Source organism: Vigna unguiculata, chromosome 10 (genome assembly GCF_004118075.2).
Source record: "Vigna unguiculata cultivar IT97K-499-35 chromosome 10, ASM411807v1, whole genome shotgun sequence".
In the NCBI taxonomy this organism is placed as follows: Eukaryota; Viridiplantae; Streptophyta; class Magnoliopsida; order Fabales; family Fabaceae; genus Vigna; species Vigna unguiculata.
The window spans coordinates 24812957-24832819 of NC_040288.1; the positions used below are offsets into that span (position 1 = coordinate 24812957).

Sequence of the window (19863 nt, forward strand, 5' to 3'; positions counted from 1 at the left end):
AGCAATCTATTACAAGATTAAATTGTAAAAAATTTGCTTCACCTCGTGCAACATCACCAAATATGGAGGATAAGGTAGTGAATATGCAAAAATGAGGTTACAACTTTCAAAAATCAAATACAAACATTGCTTGCCTACATTGCTTTAGATAAGATGTTTCAAAACATTTCGTTGTAACTACGGTTGGTTTGGTACATCCTTATGTTAATGAGGTATACTTTTTATGTAAGAAAATTAGTTAAATAATTTCTTATATTGCTATCTTTATTTATTTGAATAGACATTGAACTTCAATTACTTATATTTTGTTATTTATTACATTGAAATTGTTTTCTAGTGAAAGAAATTATGAAAATTTTAACTAATCACTACAAGAATGCAGCCATATAGTGTTGGCCAAAACAAGACGTAACTGGGGCAAAACCGACTCCAATAGCAAGTTGGCGTCGGTCTAGCGACGATAGGGGTGCAACGCTAATTTCAGGGATGCAAAGACTCTTTGTGTCGGTCAATTGGGGACGCATGGTTGCTTCTTGATTAAGCCCACACATTATATGAACAAAATAAAATATTTAAAACAACTTTCGTGCGCTTAGCCGATGCATAAGAAAATATGCATAATTGAATCTAGAATTTACCACCACAATTGACTTATAGAAAAGCGCAAACAAATCAAGCATTGCCATGACAATAAAAAAACACAGACTATCCTCAAATTGATGCATCACAACTCAAAAGTGTATGATCAAGTGCACACTGGAAAATAGTAGATATTAAACACAACATACAAACATTTTTTACCATTGCAAACACACGAGTAAAAAGTCAAATAAAGGAAGATTTACCTTTCCTAAGAATTCAACTAAAAGATCATGCTCGAAGTTTTTTGTTAATTGACCTTGCCTTGTTTGATATGTGCTGGTTTATCGTAGCATTACATGTTTCTGGGATATGATTCTCAGCATCAGCTCTAACCCCTGCATAAATTACAAGGTAAAGTTTATTACAATTTATTAAAAGCAATAGCCGAAATGATTCATTTTATAAAAGTTATATTACCATGTATAATAAATAAACTAGATGATACCCTGTCAAAGTCTCCATTTCTTCTTCTCTAAGCTCACTAATGCTACTGGTGTTTCACTTGGAACATATGAATGCAATATATATTTGTGTGTAATATTACAAGTAAATGGACAATTCTAGACACATGAAGTATTTTGAACAATCCAAACTCATAAATCCAAACAAATAAAGCAAAGAGGTTACAGTTTGAGAATCATGTTGAATGAGTTTTCTGTTCTTAGCATAGGTTGAGAAAAAGGTTTTTAAACAAACTGAACCAAACTGATTTAATAGGTTCAATTATTAATAATACACATTCAAAAATACATTATACCTCTCGATCCTATTTCAAAATCAATCCAAATAGCCAAATCATATTTCGTGTAGTTGGAAAGACCAATTGATTCCAAAAGCCTTTGCTTCACCCCAATGATTCAAAGAACCATTTGTTCCAATCACAACACCAGCTGATCCGAATCATAAAACCAAATTAAAACTAAAATTAAACAATATACAAGTTAATATATACTAAATTACGCAACTCAACACACGTACCCAAGAAGCTTCAACAAAGATTCAATTTCCTAAAGCTTCACCAAAGGTTGAAGGATTTCAGTTCCACCTAAGAAGCTTCACCTCCACCCAAAACTCCTACCAACATGATCACCTTCAACATCTGGGTCCCATCATAAAAAAATTAGTCACTCATTAGGGTTTCTCAGTTCATATCAATGACTAATGGAAGCTTGGATTGAATCCTTACCAGGTATAGTCACCAATGCAGTTGGAATGGCTCGAATGGACACAAAATCGGGACGCTTCGCAATCTCAGGATGCGCTTTGCAATCACCGCTGCAATCATTGCCAGATTCACTATTGCAATCACCCCCACAATCGCCGTCAAATATAGATTAGCAATTGCAGGGGAGGAGTGTTTTGCAATGCTTAGCTTCGCAATCAAAGGGAAAACTACCCTATTTCGCAATGCAGAGGCCAAAGAAGGGGAAATCGTGGACCTTGCGATTGCGTTGCGATGCAGTGAAGAAAGCGAGGGTTTCTGAAGATGCGTTTGTGAGGGGAAAGGGAAAAATTTGGGGAAAATGACATTTTCGCTCCTTTCCTTAACACAACTTTAAAACCCTTTCTGCAATTTCTTTTTTATTCTCGCGTCATTTGCGTCGGTCATCTCACGCTAGTCCTTAAATACTTAATGTTAAATTCAATCTTTTTTATCTCTTTTTATTGAATGAATATTTTATTTATTTTTTCTTACTAAGCGTCGGCTAAACCCACGCTATATATTGAACAACATAATTACGTCTGTTTTGCGTCATTTTGACCGACGCTAATTATGTCTGACGTGTGACCAAAACCTTATTGGGTAGCAAAAACCAAACATTCTAGTGCATATTATTTACACTTTTAAATGTCATTGTACATTATATTAAATGACAAGTATTAAAAAAGTTTGATAAAGACCATTATATTATATTTTGTGATGACAAAATCTATGGTATTTCTTAAAATCGTTACATGTGTTTATAGTGTGACATTTGATATAAAAATATATATATATATATATATATATATATATATATATATATAAAAGTAAGTGTCACTATGTACACAATTTTTTGTAGTATGTTGAGGAGAATATTTTTTATTGGTAATGAAATAGTTTTTTTTTTTTTTAAATTGACAACTGTCATAGTTATTTTTTGGTTGACGTATGCAACGATTATTTTTTATCCTCAGAACCAATGTTATTTTTTGTCAACAAATGGCTAGATTGTTTTCATATATACTAATTGAGCAAACTTTCAACCAGCGTTAACTAAGATTGTATTTTTTATAAAGTCAGTTGTAGAAAATTTTCAATCAAAATTAATATAAGAACTTCAAAAAAATAAAAACCAACAAAGTTGTAAAAATAACCCTTCTTTTATTAAAATTAATTTTAAAAGTAACCCTAACCGATCTCAATCTAAATAACTATGTTCAATATCAATAATTTGACTGATAATAATCAAGAAACATCTTTGTTAATAGTAGTAAAAATAGTCTTAATAAACTTATGGCAAAAATTTGTCAGCAACCTAGATTGATTAGGAAAAGCATCCACGTTAATATTTTTACTTGTTAACAATGATTTCTTACTTAAATTTTTTTTTATCTTTAGTAGTAATAAAAATATTTTACCTAAAAATGATCCATTAAATTTAAACTGTCTTATCAAATAAAATATCGAAAAAAATAAAATATTTTTTAACATAAAGTTAATTCAAACTTGATATATTTAAATATGTTAAAAACTATGAAATTGGTATACGAAGAACATTACCTCTCTTATTCCAGCATGTATTTTCAATGTTAGAACGTTCATCGACCATCTTAGTTTCCGTCGACCACCTCTATTATTGTAACATTTTTCTTTATTTGAGGCATATCCTTTTTTCAATTCGCAATTGTTTGTTTTATTTATTTCATTTTATTTTCTTTCTTTTCTTCTATCTTTATCTATTGCACAAAATTATAACGCTCTAATATTTGTGCCATCATTAGCATCAAATATACGATGTTTTTAAAGTAAAAGCAAATGTACTTTGAAAGTAAAAGTTATTATCTAAAGTAAAAGCTATACACACTTCCATATGGTGTTAACAAATTGGAATATTTTTTTCTTGATGATAAAAATAAGGTTTTAATATGTTCCCGGCCGTAATATAATTATGTAAATTATATTAAATAGGAATGTCAAAATAGATTCTGAGTCAATTTAATTCACCATGCATTTAATTCAGGTTGAATTGGAAAAAAATTCAATTATTTACTATTTTTAATTTTGTAAGTTGATAATTTGATTTTTTTTAAATACTGTAATATTTGAATAGCTTATAAAATTAATTTATTTATTATATAGGTGGACATTTTAGTTTTTCACTGGTATCTTTATATTACATAAATATATGAACACAATGATTATAATACTATAAATAAATAATTGAGTTAATATAGTTAGATTATACTCCAATAAATATATAAAATAAGTAAAAAAAAAAATCTTTAAGTGAGTCAACTTACTAGCTCAATAATTTATGTTAAGTTAAATTGGGTTACAAAATTTTTTACTTTCTAAAAAGTGAGTGATTGAATTGATTCATTTTTATCAAATCTATGATGAGTTAACTCGTACAAGTAGGTTAATTCACTTTAACATCCCTAACCAAAAAGCACCGAACAATATAATTCTGTTCAAATAGTATTATCAAGAAAGTATTTAGGAAAACATCGACAAACCGAACTTAATCAATCACGTGTTATCTTAAAGACTCTAATATTGGATCCAAGCACATCTATTGTAAGAATATGTTGTTTCATTAGATTGACAAACATCGGAAGAAACAAATCAAACTACAACAAAAAACAATACTTAGGTATAAAAATCAACATGCATTTCATTTATTATATTAGTAATTATCTGGAGTCCTATTGTATAGGGATTACAGAAACAAGAAATTCATTATAGTTGTAGAATAAGAAATGATGGACCATGTTGCCCGACTAGTCCTTGCCGTACCATGATTTCCTTTGAAGATCTTCAATTACTTTGTTATCCACTTGAAGAGCTCTGGCAAGAACTTCAACAGAAATAGGTGGAACAGCTTTAAACAAAGCGTTTGCAACTATAACAGTTCCTGGATTTTGACTGCTAAGACCAGCAATAGCAACTGCATTGCCATATCCAATGTTGAGTTGGAAGTGAACGAGACCAATCGGGAAGACAAAGACATCACCCTTGTTCAACACTTTGGTGAAAAGACGATTTCCATCTTGATTCGAGGTTACAAATCCAACATAAAGTGTTCCCTCGAGAACTATAAGGATCTCTGTGCCACGAGGGTGGGTGTGGGGAGGGTTTAAACCCTTTGGTGCAAAATCTATGCGAGCCAAAGAAATGCCCAATGTGTTCAGTCCAGGTAGTTGATCAACAGCCACGGGAGTAACCTGTGCATTCAATGGGTTGTCGGTGTTCCCAAGTTCCACGTGTAGGAAGAAATCTTCCGCTTTCACAGTCTTAGGGTCTTTGCAAAATTTTCCATTCACAAACACTACAAATTATAAAGCATTGGTTAATATAATTTGAATAATATTTTGAAAAATGCATGGATATGAAAAAGGTATTATAACACCTAGTATAAACTTAAAAAGATAATACAAACAAAATTTTAATAAAGTTTGACAAACTACATTTTTAGGTAAAAAAGGTACTACTTTATTTCTATATTTTGATTAAAAAATAAAAATTAATCTATTTAATTCTATTTATAGAAAGTTTGTGAAGTCTGTAAAAAAATATTGTCAACAAATAATTTTTCTAAAAAGAAATATAATTCGTGTAGATAAAATAAAGATTTCTTCGTACCACCATCGGGTTTCTTGAGTGCCACACAAAAGTCTTGGAGGGGACTAGGGTCATAGGCAGACACAAGTGAGGAAGTGAGAGCCAAGACAGCAACAAGCAAGTAAACACCTTTCATTTTTTTTTTTTCCTTTTGGTATACTCAAACGATTCTTCTGCTATGTAATGTTGTGAGAAGTGAGTTTTTGATTCATTTGGAGATCGGTATTTATAAGGATGAATCATTAATTTCTTTTCAGATTGTATTAACCGCAATTAATTTTTTATTTAATGACGAAACATTCCTTAACAACTACGTACGTGCTTGATCAAAGAGTAGACTAAGGAGATGCACCATGTGAAAAAGAAAACGCAAGTGTTTCGGTCTTACCTAATCACCTGCCTTTGCTTCTTATACTTATTCCAGTAATATTATTTTACGAAGGGATTGTCGTTAACTTAATCAAAGTGCAGTTTAGACTTTGTCTCAATATAGTATATTGATGACAATAGTTTAAATGGGTTGAATACGAAAATTTTTGTGAGGGACTGGGTCATACTTATCAATCAACCAATGTATATTGATCACGGCTAGACCTTCTGGGTCATACATAGAGACCATTTTTTATGCTGCTGTCAACAACTTCAGAAAATTACTACTAAAGCATTTCAATAGCAGAAGAGTGTTTGAAGATGTACATGATCTTCAAATCATCCATAAAAAAAATTGGCCAAGTGAAAACCTTTTTTCCTTGGACTATGTCTCGCAAAACTTGACTTTGAACCATATTTCCCTATCAATATCATGAACCTAAAAGTCAATGATGAATAAATAAGTAAATATAAAATGATAAATTATCAACATTCACAATACTACATATCTTTGAAATCATAATATTGGGAAATCCAAAGTAATCCTAGACTTTATTTCTCTTCGAGAGATGTTTGGATTCACTCCTTCTAGAAATTGTTCAAAGTTTCTAACATTTATACACAATATTATGTTAATTATTATATACACACTACAAAAAAAATAATTTTTATCAGGAGTTATTTTTTACATTTTCAGGAGTTTTAACCCTAACTAAAGGAATTACTATGGTTTGTTTTTTTCCTAGAAAACCAGCGTCATTAACAGATTCTCCGTGATTTTGACTAACTTCTAATAAATTTGTACTTACTCGCGGTTTTGAAACATCTGGTGTTTACCGGCAATTTGGAACCCCTAGTATTTACCAAGGGTTTGAAACCCTTAGTATTTACTAGCAGTTTTGGAACCCATGGTATTAACCGACAGTTTTAGAACCCTGTTATTCACCAGTCGTGTTGAAATGCCTGTTATTTACCAGTCGACGATTCTAGAATCCTTGGTACTTGGCAAGGTTTTGCAAACCTCTACTAGTTGTTTTAAACCATTTATAATCTTTGACATTAATGAAAGCCCATTTTGAGTGTTTTTTACTCGATGTTTTTACTTATGTTCAAATTCCCTTAATTTTATTTGTAACACTTTTTTAATGCATATAATTCCTTAAACATATGATATAAAAAACAAAAAAATTGACATTTTGACATTTGTTTATAACTAGATATAACATTCATAAAAATAAGTAACATTGTTTATAAGTTCAAGGTAAATATAAAGTTTAAATGTTCAAACTAGTGAAATATTGCAATATTTTAGTTCTTATAGTTTCAAAGTCAAACATAATGAAAGTCTAATAAGATTTTTCAACTATCAATCTTGATCTGAATCATTTGTTTCTTCATAAGAAACACTCCCTTAATCAGATACCTAATATAAAAAATAATCATAGCTAGTACCATTCTTTAGAATATAAAATATATATTTTAATATACTAAACATTAAAATATTACCGATGATGAATGAAACACAGGAAAGTCATGAGGCAATTCTCCTTAATAGTTTTCTACAAAGAAACTCATAATTATCTTCATTTCATTGACTTGTAATATTAATGAAGAAACTTATTTTAGAACATAACTAATCAAATTAATCAAACTTCCTGCATTTTACAACATGCCTGACAATAATACAAACTTAAACCAAACTCAAAATCATTAAACTTAGTGATTTCGCACATAGAAGGAGAAAAACCATTTTAGTGAGACTTTTTCAGGTGCTAACAGTCCTTAGTTCTTAATTTAGGTGTTCTAGTTTGGACATGTTTCTTTCATGGCTAAAACAAAAGAAATAATACATGCAGTACGATCATGATTCTAACTCCATGCCTAACTCTTCCTCTTCTTTTGTTGTTGTTCTTCCAAAACCGCAGAAACTTCAAGAACTCAACCCTTCCACCTGGTCCTAGAGGCCTTCCCATCATAGGAAATCTTCATCAACTAAATAATTCAACTCTTTATCTGCACCTATGGCAACTCTCAAATAAATATGGTCGAATTTTTTCCCTTCAGTTAGGTTTAAGGTCAATAGTTGTTTCATATCCTAAATTGGCCAAAGAAGTAATGAAAGACCATGACTTAGAGTCTTAGGGAGGATTGATAAAATCAGGGGACTGCATGCATGTCTTGAACGTACTTTCAAGGATTTGGTTAAGATCTACCAAGAAGCCATTGATGAACACAATGATCCAAATAGAACAACCCCAGAGAACGAGGACATAATAGATATCTTGCTTTCTCTAAAGAAGCAACGTTTGTTCTCCATAGATCTCGCAAATGGTCACATCAAAGCATTGTTCATGGTTTGAACTTTTTTTCATTTCCTTTTCTTCTTATATAACTTAACTCTTTCAGTAAAAAAAATGGCATATTCGCACACACAAAATACTACTTTGTTATATGTAGAAATTTACACAAGACAAAAACTAAGCTGGGTGAAGAGAATATTTGAGTTCAATTATTGCATTATGAAGTTTCATTGATAGAATATTTTCTTTTTCATTGAAATTTGTAGTTATGTAATTGGAAATTTCTACTGATTGATATTAAAATAGACGGTTTGCTAGTAACTACTAATTCTTCTAACCGAATTTTGTTAAGTTTATTTGATGTTTCAAACGTGTTTCATGATAGCAGTTAAGTTGTTTACACTGTTTGACACATTTTCGCTTTAATGTTAGCTTAAATGCTATCAACAAATAAATTTAACAGTATGTGATTGAAAGACTAAATTCGCACATTTTTAAAGTTATGGGACTAAATTGGTTCAAAGTTTCAAAAATGGACTAATTACAATTTTCACTGAAAGTTAAAGAACCAAAAACATATTTAACCATTTAGTTTGTCTTATTTTTTTTTATTTTTTTATTTTTTTTCTGCTCTTTGTTTACATTATGTATTTCTACATTTGATTCACGAAAATTATTTGTTTTTATGTTTGAGGATTTGCAAGTGCGCTTACATTATTTTACATGAGTTTGGGGGTTTGAAGGAAAATTTGTTTAGTTTGTTTGTGTGTTGAATTGCAAGACTTTTTGAAAATGACACATTAATTGATTATACACTAAATCACATTAAAGTTTGTCACACACAGTCAACTAATTAAATTTCTTGATCCAAAGAGAAGGAATTACAAATTGATAAAAACAAAAATAATAATGTAGAAAAAAAATTTATACTAGTTCACTCACATAAGACATTTCTAAAAAAATTCATATATACCGTCAATTTTGTTTTGAAAATTTTTTTGTAAGAAATTGCTACCAATTTTCTTGCAAAATATTTTGTATAAAACACTTTTCGCAACATATTTTGTAAGAAATACTTGCAAATTTTATAATTTTGTAGAAAATGATTATCCATGAAGAAATTACCTACTAATTAAAATTCTTAAAAAAAAATCAGAAAAAAGTTTTTTTTTGCAACTTTTTTTTAACAAATTTGCAAAAATATTCTCATATAATATAATATGAGAATTTATAGTGAGAGTTACGTCCAATTTAACGTTGGAGGCCGGCGTTATCTTTTCGTTGTTAATCTAATGTATTCTTGTAGTGAATTTCTAGAATAGGTGAATCCAAACATCTAGGTTTGCTTTCGATTTATGGTTTCAAGATATGTAAGTATTCTCAACATAAATAATGTATCTTTCTATATTTACTTATTTATTTACTATCTCTTTGTCATTCACTTGGATCCATGATAGAAAAATATGATTCAAAGTGCACTTTTGCATTACATGGCATGGAGTCCAAGGAAAAACGTTTTTACTTTGGCAAATTTATTTTGTGAATGGTTTCAAGTTAATATACATCTTCAAACACTCTTCTGCTATTGAAATACTTTAGTCGTCATTTTCTGAAGTTGACAGCGGCATGAAAAGTGATGAATATCCATTGTTTGATAAGTGTGGCCCAGTCCCACACAGAACTTTTCGTATTCAGCCCATTTAAAGTATCGTCATCAATGTAATTAATATATTGAGAAAAAGTCTAAACTGAAGTTTGATTAAGTTAAAGATGATCCCCTCATAAAATAATATTACTGGAACAAGTATGAGAAGCAAAGGCAGGTGATAAGGTAAGACCGAAACACTTGCGTTTTCTTTTTCACATGGGGCATCTCCTTAGTCTACTCTTTGATCAAGTATGCATGTAGTTGTTAAGGAATGCTTCCTCACTAAATAAAATATTAGGTACGCTAAATACAATATGCAAACCAATTGATGATTCATCCTTATAAATACCCATCTCCAAATGAATCATAACTCACTTCTCACAACATTACATAGCAGAAGAATCGTTTGAGTATACCAAAAGGAAAAAAAAAAAATGAAAGGTGTTTACTTGCTTGTTGCTGTCTTGGCTCTCACTTCCTCACTTGTGTCTGCCTATGACCCTAGTCCCCTCCAAGACTTTTGTGTGGCAATCAAGGAATCCGATGGTGGTACGTAAAATATTCCAAGAAATATATGCACATATATCTTGATTTTATCTATATGTCTTTCTTTTCTTATCCTATCATATATAACTTATAAACATTCATTTGTATTATCTTTCTAATTTTATATCAGGTGTTATAACACCTTTTTTTATCCATGCACTTTTCAAAATATTATTCAAATTATACTAACCATTGCTTTGTAATTTGTAGTGTTTGTGAATGGAAAATTTTGCAAAGACCCTAAGACTGTGAAAGCTGAAGATTTCTTCTTACACGTGGAACCTGGGAATACCGACAACCCACTGAATGCACAGGTGACTCCCGTGGCTGTTGATCAACTACCTGGACTAAACACGTTGGGCATATCTTTGGCTCGCATAGATTTTGCTCCAAAGGGTTTAAACCCTCCCCACACCCACCCTCGTGGCACAGAGATCCTTATAGTTCTCGAGGGAACACTTTATGTTGGATTTGTAACCTCGAATCAAGATGGAAATCGCCTTTTCACCAAAGTGTTGAACAAGGGTGATGTCTTTGTTTTCCCAATTGGTCTCGTTCACTTCCAACTCAACATTGGATATGGCAATGCAGTTGCTATTGCTGGTCTTAGCAGTCAAAATCCAGGAACTGTTATAGTTGCAAATGCTTTGTTTAAAGCTGTTCCACCTATTTCTGTTGAGGTTCTTGCCAGAGCTCTTCAAGTGGATAACAGGGTAATTGAAGATCTTCAAAGGAAGTCATGGTACGGAAAGGACTAGACTACAACCCTCATGCACTAGACCTCAAAAAAAAAATAATATAATAAATAAAATGCATATTGATTGTTATATGGTAGTATTGTTTTTTGTTGTAGTTTGATTTCGTTTATTCCAATGTTTGTCGATCTAATGAAACAATCTATTCTTGCAAGAGTTATGCTTGGATCCAATATTAGAGTCTTTAAGATAATGTGGTTGATTAAGTGCGGTTTGTTGATGTTTTCTTAAATAATTTCTCAATAATAATACTATTTGAATTGAATTATATTATTCCATTTTTTCGGTTAAAGCGAGTCAACCTAACTTACACGAGTTAACTCATTATGAGTTTGGTAAAACATAATCAGTTCAATAACTCATTTTTTGGAAAGTCGAAATTTTTTTAATAGAGTTTAACTTAACATAGATTGGTGAACTTATATAATAAATACACACTCTATGTAATAAATAAATTAAACATCTAAATTATTCAAACATAATTAATCAACACTCTAATATTTTAAAAAATAAAATTGTTAACATACATAATTAGAAATAGAAAATATCTTAATTTTTTTCAATTCAACCCAACTAACTCCTAGTGAATTAGATTCACTCATATTAGAACATATTTTTGACATTGCTAATACAATTTAAATAATTATATTACGGTCAGTAACATATTTGAACATTGTATTTTTATCATCAAGCAGAAAAAAATGCACATTTGTTAACACCATAGAAGTGCACATAGTTTTTACTTTAGAAAATAACTTTTATTTTCAAAGACTTTTTTTTATCATCAAATGTTAGTTCTTAGTTTTCATTATCAGGGAAGTGAACTCACAGTCCCTCTCCCCCTCCCTTCTAAACCCAACAAAACCAATATTAGTTTTCCAAATTATTAGCAAGGAAATTAAATTCACCACCTTTTCCTTCTATCCGATCACTAAGCCACCTTTTATCACTCCTACTTTTATTTTCAAAGTACATATGATTTTACTTTAAAATCATTATATATTTTATGCTAATGATGACATAAATATTAGAATATTGGTATATTTTTGTTCAAACTAAACTAGTTAGATAAAGATCGAATAGAGGAAACGAAATTAAATGAAATAAATAAAACAATTGTGAATTAGAAAAGGGTATGCCACAAATACAAAGAAATGGGACAATAATAGATGTGGTTGACGGAAACTACCATGCTTGATGCTTGATAAACGATCTAACATTGGAAATAGATGGTGGAATAAGAGAGGCAATGTTCTTGGTATACCAATTTCAAAATTTTTAATATATTTAAATATACATTTGGTTCCTATTTTTTTTTTATTCAATTTGGTCTCATTTTCGTTTTGTGTTCAATTAGGTTCTCATTTTCGTCAAATTTTAATTAATTTGGTCATTTTCACTAACGGTGTTTAAATAGTTAACGATTTTGAACAATATAGGTTACGTGTCAGCTCCTAGATTTTTTATTTTATTTTTAGTTTTTTTAGTTTTTTTAAATTTTTTTAATTTCAAAATAATTCTCCACATGTCAAGTCACAATTATGTCACATGTCGATGCTAGTGTCACGTATCAGTTTGTAGTTGTATTATTTTCTTTTTGTTCAATTTAGTCCTCATATTCGTTAGTTTTGTTCAATTCAATCTCTATATTTGTTATTTTTGTTTAATTTAGTTCCAAATTTTTTTAAAATGGAACCATTTAATTTTTGAAATAGACATAATTATTAGTTATTTTTTAAATTCAATTATTAATTATAAATTATAATTATAAATTGAATATAATTCTTATATTCAATTGTTAAATAGAATATAATTATTTAAATATTATTAAAATATAATTATTAAAATTTTAAAAATATATATTAACATTTGTAAAATTTAAATTTAAATCTAAAATATTTAATATTTTTATTGCATTTTAGATATTAAAATTTAAAATATTTAATATTTAAATGTTAATTTTACAAATATTAGTTAACTTTTCTAAAATATTTTGAATATTTAAAATATTTTTATATATCAATTTTAAAAGTATTTTAGAATATAAATATTAGAAAAAAAATTAATAATTACATTCTTATAATATTTTGAATAATTATATTCTATTTAGCAATTAAATATAATAATTTTATTCAATTTATAATTAAATTTAATAATTTATGATTGAATTTAAAAAATAATAAATTCAAATGTCAATTTTAGAAAAAATATTAATATAATTTGTATAAAAGATATTAAATTTAGTATCAATTTGAAAGGGACACAATTGATTTATCTAAACTATAAGAAAACAATCACCTCTGGATATTACTCAAATACCCCAACTCAAATCATTGACATGTGTCCCTTTTTCAGGTTTTTTAGTAATTTCATAGGTGGATATTACCCAAATACCCCAACTGAATTCATTGACACCTGTCTTCTAAACTGGTATTTTGGTCAAATAACGTTTTGGGACTGATCAGAAACCCAAACCTCGATATTTTACTGCTGTAACCCTTTACTTCAGAATGAATTTCGTTTAGTGTGCGGGGTTAAAAGTAATTTTGTATTTCCCGCCTGTTAAGTGTTAGAAAAAGGGAAACTGTGCATGAGGTGATTGATGTTGCATGCATTAATTATCTCAACCGTGTTTGAAATCGTTTTTCAAGGGTAGTGTTTAGTGGTTTGATTTTTTCATATGGTTTTTGCGTTTTCTTTTCTCCAGTTTGGGTATGCGATTTTTTTTCCAGTTTACTGTCTGAATTTTTCCTTCCATATAGTACCCTATTTTCTCTGTTGTTGTGTCCAGGCTGAGTTGGCTTCAGATGATTTTTCGTTTTCGTTTGAAGGTGTAGCTGAGTTGGCTTGAGATGATTTTTTGTTTTTTCCTTTTGGTTTGATCCTGTTTATTGTTTGTATTTTTAGTGCATTGTTGATTATTCACTGTTAGTACTGTGTTTTGGATGTTGTTTACTGTGATCGTGTATCTCAATTCCTCTGAGATAATTTTTCTTTTCTTCCTCTTGCTTCGTTCCTCTTTAATATATTTTCTAAAATTATTTTAGATTTCGTGTTTGTATTTTGCAGTTCATTGTTTGTTGTTTATTGTTATTGTGTTTTGGATGTGTTTAACGCTTTTGGTTTCTATTTTCGTTTCCCCAGTTACGTGAGGTATGATCTTGCTTTGCTTTGTTTTTTAGTTTTATTTTTTGTTATTTGTATACTTTTCAGGTTGTGTAAATGGATTTTATTTCGTGTGTGCTTTTTCAGTTCGTGTAGGTTGCATTTGTTGTCTTCAAATGGCTAGAAAATTTGATTTGATCAAAGATATAGATGAGAAGAAAGAGACTTTGAAGCTTGCTGTGAGAGTAAAGGATTTGTGGTTTGTTCAAAACCGTGATACGAATCGTCATATGGAGTTTATTCTTTTGGATCAGAAGGTAAATAAAGTTTGTTGTCTTCTTTATTTTTTGGGATATGGAATGATCTTTACTGTTTACCTTATTTTTCCAGGGAGATATGATTCCTGCAATGGTAAAAAAAGAAGATATAGATTTGTGGGAAGAGAAGTTGGTTGAGGGTCATACCTACATAATGCATAATTTTAAAATCATGAAGAACCAAGGACAATTTCGTGTTTGTGACCACCCTTACAAGTTATTGTTCATAGGTGCAACAACTATAAAAGAACAACCAATTTCAAGTATTCCTCTAAACATTTATAATTTCAAAAGTATCTAGGATATAGTTGATGGAAAATTCTCTGCTGATTTGGTGTATGGTAGGTACATATACTAATGCTTTTTTACTTTACCCTGTAGAAATTTAATTATTTTGTTTTCGTGGTAATATTGGTTTTAGATATTATTGGAGTGGTGGATAATGTGAGGTGTAATCCCCAGTCCAAGAATGTTGTATTTCATATAAGGGATTTAAGGTTTTTGTATTTTGATATAAGTATAGTGTTTTAATTTATTAGGGTTTTGTATATGTGTTGTAATTTATAATGTATTGTGTTTTCATTTTACAGTTTTGTTGTTATTGGGTGTACGTTCTGGGATTCCTATTACTTTAAATTTATGAGTAATTGGAGGGGAGAACCAGTTTCCTTTGTTGTTGTTGTTATGTTGACTCAAGCTAAGATCAAGTCGTCTTCAGGTTTGTGAATTTAAATTCATTATTTTGTGCTTTTGTAATGTGATTTTGTAATCATTATTTTTCTGATGGATTTAGGATGGTGGCCAGTGTCAATATCAAATTCTTGGAATGGTTCAAAGTTGTTTATGGGTGATGAATGTTCTGAATTGGTCCGGTTCAAGGAGCAATGGATACAGTACACATTTCTTGAATTACTTAGTTCTTAGAATATTGTTTTCCATATATTATATTATACTCACATACATATTGGAATTACAAACGTTTTGGCAATGAAGTTAGTCAAAGTCAAGAAGCTAGCCAATTGTGTTCACCGTCTCAATATAGTGAACATGAAAATTTTATGTATAAAGCTGTTGTGAGTACAATATCCGAAATCACAACAATGAAGGAGGTAATATAGCACTAAGTAATGGTTTTAACATCCTTACTGAATTTTTAAGTTTGTTATTGTAATGACTTTTTTTTATGTATATAGGAAGTGTATTGTGTTACTGTTGCAACTACCGTCAAGTTTAATTTAGGGAATGATGGATGGTGTTATCCAGTATGCAATGGTTGCAAGAAGAAGAATGAAGAGATAAGTGTTTTTAAGTGTGTCATGTGTGGGTTTAATAATGAAAAACCTAGAATTAGGTTTGTATTTCTTTTAGTATTGTATATGTTAATGTATGTTGTATGGTTTTAATTAAAAAGGTCGATTTTGTTGTAGATATAAGTTGGAATTACAGGTCTGTGATGGAGATAGTTATGCGAATTTCGTCATATGGGATCAAGACTGTATTAACTTGATTGGTGTATCAGCTGTTAAGTTAATGAATAAGATGATTGAGGTAGTATTGCTATGTTGATTTATTAATTTAACAAAATTTTATTGTTAATGGCTTTTTCTTTTCTTCTTAGGATGGGGAGGATGATCCGAAATGTTTTTCAGAGGATATAGATGTTATGTTGGGATGTACTCTTGCATTCAAGGTTAGAGTTCAACCAAAAAACAGATCTTCATCGGTCATGAAAGCTTCAAACAATCTTGAAACCATTGCTTTTATTAGAAGTAAACTTGAGTCAAAGATGGTAACTCATTTATATGATGCTTTAAGTTTAGATACCCTACTAGAATAGTTACATCGAATTAAATCTTTTTAACTACTCAATTTTTGATTCTTGATATGTAGATTAAAGACTCCAGCGCTGAAGCTACGTCTGATTCCAGTACTGAGGAAAATTCTAAGGGTAGAGACCAAATACAAAGGTGAAATAATTTGTCACTAATTGCTTTGTATGTAGTTTTTTATCATGTAATAAATATTTGTCTAAACGCACAGGGTAAACAGTCTTTTGATCTACTTGTATGTGACTCTAACAACGAAAATGAATCAATTCCCATTATTACTTACAAGTCTCAGACAGATGTGGTAAGACTCATTTAAATTTATGTTAGTCATTTATTTGCGATACTAAATAAATGATGTAATAATTATTGCTTTGGAAATTATAGATTAATAAGGAGTCCAGTCCCACATATATGTGGTTCCAGGATGCAATTTATGGCGGTTGGTTTGATTAAAAGTGGATCTCGTGGAAAAAATGTATGTGTACTTTAACCTATATTTATACTTCTCTGTTCACACTAATTTTCTAATGAGGTACTTTTATGGTAATTTTAGATTAAAGAGTCCAGTCCCACTGTAATATGTGGCTCCAGTACACAATCGAAAGCTACAAATCCGAGTAAAACTGGATTTCATGGAAATGAGGTATCTATACTTCAACCAATTTTTATAGTTTTCAGTTGACACTAAATTTATGATATGCTATTTTTATGCAATTTACATATTAAAGAGTCTGATCCTGTAGATCTAAGTCCTTGCAATACGCAATCTAAAACACATGCTTCCATTAAAACTCCAAGTCATACAGGAAAGGTCTCTATAATTAAAATTGTTTGTATACTTTTTTCATTGCATTAAATTTCCCATTTTCTAAGCACTTTTTTTTTTAAAATGGACAGATTAAAGAATCTAGGGGTAAGCCAAGTGTTAATAAAAATACCGAAGCTGACAATTGCATGGTAAGATAAGATATGTAATTTTATTAAATATGAAATGTTTTATAACTAACAAAATGGATGTCATAGTAATACTTTTTTGATATGCTGCAGTTGACTGTGAGTGGTTCAACAGATCATGATCCTTATATTGATTTTTGTGTTACCCCTACAAAGGACTTATGCTGGACTTTGAAGTTGATTGCGACCACCTTGAAGATATACCAAGTGTATAATTTTCGAGGTCCAAGACTAAGAAACGAATGAAACAGGAAAAACAGTTATGTGGGCCACTGCTGTTTGTAATTAGACATATATATATATATATAATATATATTAAATGTGGGTGGTAAATGGTAACTTGGATTTTGGAAACCATACCCATGTTAATGTTTTTTGTGGTGGACTTGGGTGTATTTTGTTGGAGTTGGCTATCAAGGATGCAAAATGGTTATAATTAATGTTGGGAGAACCAAAGGATATCGCACATTATTATTACAATGTAAATATTTTTGGATATCTAATGTTATGGTAATTTTATTCTAAGAATCGTTATACATATATTTCGGGTTAAAGAGTTAAGTATTGATTATTGATTGTGATATGATACCAGTGCTGTTACAAGTTTAAATGTTATATGGACAAGAACCCAAATGGGATACTATTTGGTGTAAAAAGTACGTTGATTGCAAAATAGTATGCGAGTATGTTAATAGCTCATTAAAGATGTTTACAAAATTTATGTAATATTTTCAAACATATGATCAACACTGGACCATTAATATTAATACTTAAGATGGAGCATTACGAGATCACAACGAGAAGCATAAAGATTCATTTAGGCAAATAGTATGCAATATATATATATATATATATATATATATATATATATATATATATATATATATAATAGTTCATTAAACATGTTCATAAAATATAGATAATGTTTTCAAACATATGATGAAGACCGGAACTAAATCTTTATCTATATTTTGTGAACATGTTTAATTAACTATTATATATATATATATATATATATATATATATATCTTATAGTTCATTAAACATGTTCACAAAATATAGATAATGTTTTCAAACATATGATGAACACCGAAACTAAATCTTTATCTATATTTTGTGAACATGTTTAATGAACTATTAGCTATATATATATATATATATATATATATATATATATATATATATATATATATATATATATATATAGCTAATAGTTCATTAAACATGTTCACAAAATATAGATAATGTTTTCAAACATATGATGAAGACCGGAACTAAATCTTTATCTCCATTACATGAATATACATGCTGAGGTCCATATCAACACCAAGTTGGATCATAGTGCCTTCCTTGAATCCATTTTCATTGCAGAAGTCTTTTCATCCACAAGTTAAATAACATTGACTGTTATTTCTTCCAGACCATCTAATTTTGCAAGGCCAACAATCACCTTTTGCATTCACCAATAAATAGCGCTTCCTCTGTTTAACCAAAGCTTTTCCAGCAAATTCATAATCCAAGTACTGAAAGAAGTTTGAATTTTAATAAATTAGAACACATCAAACAAATTGATAATTCAAATAACCAAGTTTAAGAATCCGTTACCAGTGAAGAAGATTTTGCATCATTTGAAGATAAGCATTTTGACATTGAATGGTAGAAGTCTGCAGGATCATAACCTCCATCATTTGAAGATTTTCCATCATTTGAAGATAAGGCTTCCGAATTGTTACTAATGACCAATTACGAAGTATAATCAATCTCAATGGCTTCAGCGGAAAAAACCTTGAATAAAAACGTATCTTTGTCAACATAATTCACATGTATGACTTTGTTTTCCTTCAGATTGTAGTATTGACATATCTCCAAGAGACCTTCATGTATTATAAAATCTCCATTCTCTAATTTCTGGATACCAACATCATGTTTCTTCTGACGCGGATCAATAAGTTTAAATTTGTTGATAGTCAATTCATGTCCCCAAAAAATAACAAAGGAGTCGTCTAGGCGAATGATTTTCTACAACCAAGTTAAACATAAACAAATTATTTAAAGCAAATGTTTCAGATAATGGAATACAATGATTCGAAGTTTTAAATAATACCTCAGATACTAATATCTCGGATTTAAAGCAAGTCATAAACCTTGAAGAAGACAAAGTACGTTGCGGCATAGGAACCATATTGGGTGCAGGATAATTTATTTCTTCCATGGGTAAACTGGAAATACCGGTTTCCACAATAAAGGATTACTAACCAATAAAGATCATCAAACTTATAAAACTTTGCAAGTTCATTAGCTATCCGAAATTTGCGGTTTTCCATCAAAGAATCTTCAAATTCAACCATAATAAAATTTCCTACCGGATCACGAAAATAGTTTGGGCCCATTAGCTTGTGTTGTCCCTAGTAAGCAAAGAAGGTTTCATCAAACTATACGAATTCCTACAAACAATTACAAAAGCCAACAAAGATGGAATTTTTAGAAAACTAATAACTATACACAGTGCAGTGGTTGAACATTTCATGAAAGATTGATTTTTTCCAGCAATCTAACAATAAAAGAAGCGTTAA

At 29.8% G+C, this 19863-nt stretch overlaps 3 protein-coding genes and 1 long non-coding RNA gene across 5 annotated transcripts; 2 read left to right on the plus strand and 2 right to left on the minus strand.

Moving 5' to 3' along the window:
* Positions 1–288: 288 nt before the first annotated feature.
* Positions 289–2217, minus strand: LOC114167649. Of its 2 annotated transcripts, XR_003600287.1 has the most exons (4): positions 1829–2217; positions 1621–1741; positions 1400–1532; positions 289–977 (listed from the first exon to the last, which is right to left on the minus strand). It is a non-coding gene; the product is annotated as an uncharacterized LOC114167649 (long non-coding RNA). The 2 variants fall into 2 exon arrangements; XR_003600285.1 differs by lacking the exon at positions 1400–1532.
* Positions 2218–4459: 2242 nt separating this feature from the next.
* Positions 4460–5678, minus strand: LOC114167310 (germin-like protein subfamily 1 member 20). Its single transcript, XM_028052363.1, has 2 exons — positions 5489–5678; positions 4460–5174 (listed from the first exon to the last, which is right to left on the minus strand). Exons 1-2 carry the CDS (start codon positions 5601–5603, stop codon positions 4627–4629), a joined length of 663 nt encoding a protein of 220 aa, XP_027908164.1. The 5' UTR covers positions 5604–5678; the 3' UTR covers positions 4460–4626.
* A 4468-nt stretch (positions 5679–10146) lies between these two features.
* LOC114166444 (germin-like protein subfamily 1 member 20) lies at positions 10147–11239 on the plus strand. The gene is made up of 2 exons (XM_028051178.1): positions 10147–10333; positions 10541–11239. Exons 1-2 carry the CDS (start codon positions 10219–10221, stop codon positions 11086–11088), a joined length of 663 nt encoding a protein of 220 aa, XP_027906979.1. The 5' UTR covers positions 10147–10218; the 3' UTR covers positions 11089–11239.
* Positions 11240–14366: 3127 nt separating this feature from the next.
* LOC114165436 lies at positions 14367–15431 on the plus strand. The gene is made up of 5 exons (XM_028050062.1): positions 14367–14507; positions 14581–14770; positions 14929–15004; positions 15098–15225; positions 15301–15431. The coding sequence occupies exons 1-5, from the start codon at positions 14367–14369 to the stop codon at positions 15429–15431; spliced, it is 666 nt and encodes a 221-aa protein (XP_027905863.1).
* Positions 15432–19863: the final 4432 nt, after the last annotated feature.

Bases quoted from the DNA above. Each gene is read 5' to 3' on its own strand.
- LOC114167310 (XM_028052363.1), bottom strand. From the start codon at position 5,603: ATGAAAGGTGTTTACTTGCTTGTTGCTGTCTTGGCTCTCACTTCCTCA. The intron at 5,175-5,488 runs GTACGAAGAAAT...TATAATTTGTAG, and splicing joins ACTCAAGAAACCCGATGGTG to TGTTTGTGAATGGAAAATTT.
- LOC114166444 (XM_028051178.1), top strand. From the start codon at position 10,219: ATGAAAGGTGTTTACTTGCTTGTTGCTGTCTTGGCTCTCACTTCCTCA. The intron at 10,334-10,540 runs GTACGTAAAATA...TGTAATTTGTAG, and splicing joins AATCAAGGAATCCGATGGTG to TGTTTGTGAATGGAAAATTT.
- LOC114165436 (XM_028050062.1), top strand. From the start codon at position 14,367: ATGGCTAGAAAATTTGATTTGATCAAAGATATAGATGAGAAGAAAGAG. The intron at 14,771-14,928 runs GTATTCCTCTAA...TATTGGTTTTAG, and splicing joins AAAAGAACAACCAATTTCAA to ATATTATTGGAGTGGTGGAT. The intron at 15,005-15,097 runs GTTTTTGTATTT...TTCATTTTACAG, and splicing joins TTTCATATAAGGGATTTAAG to TTTTGTTGTTATTGGGTGTA.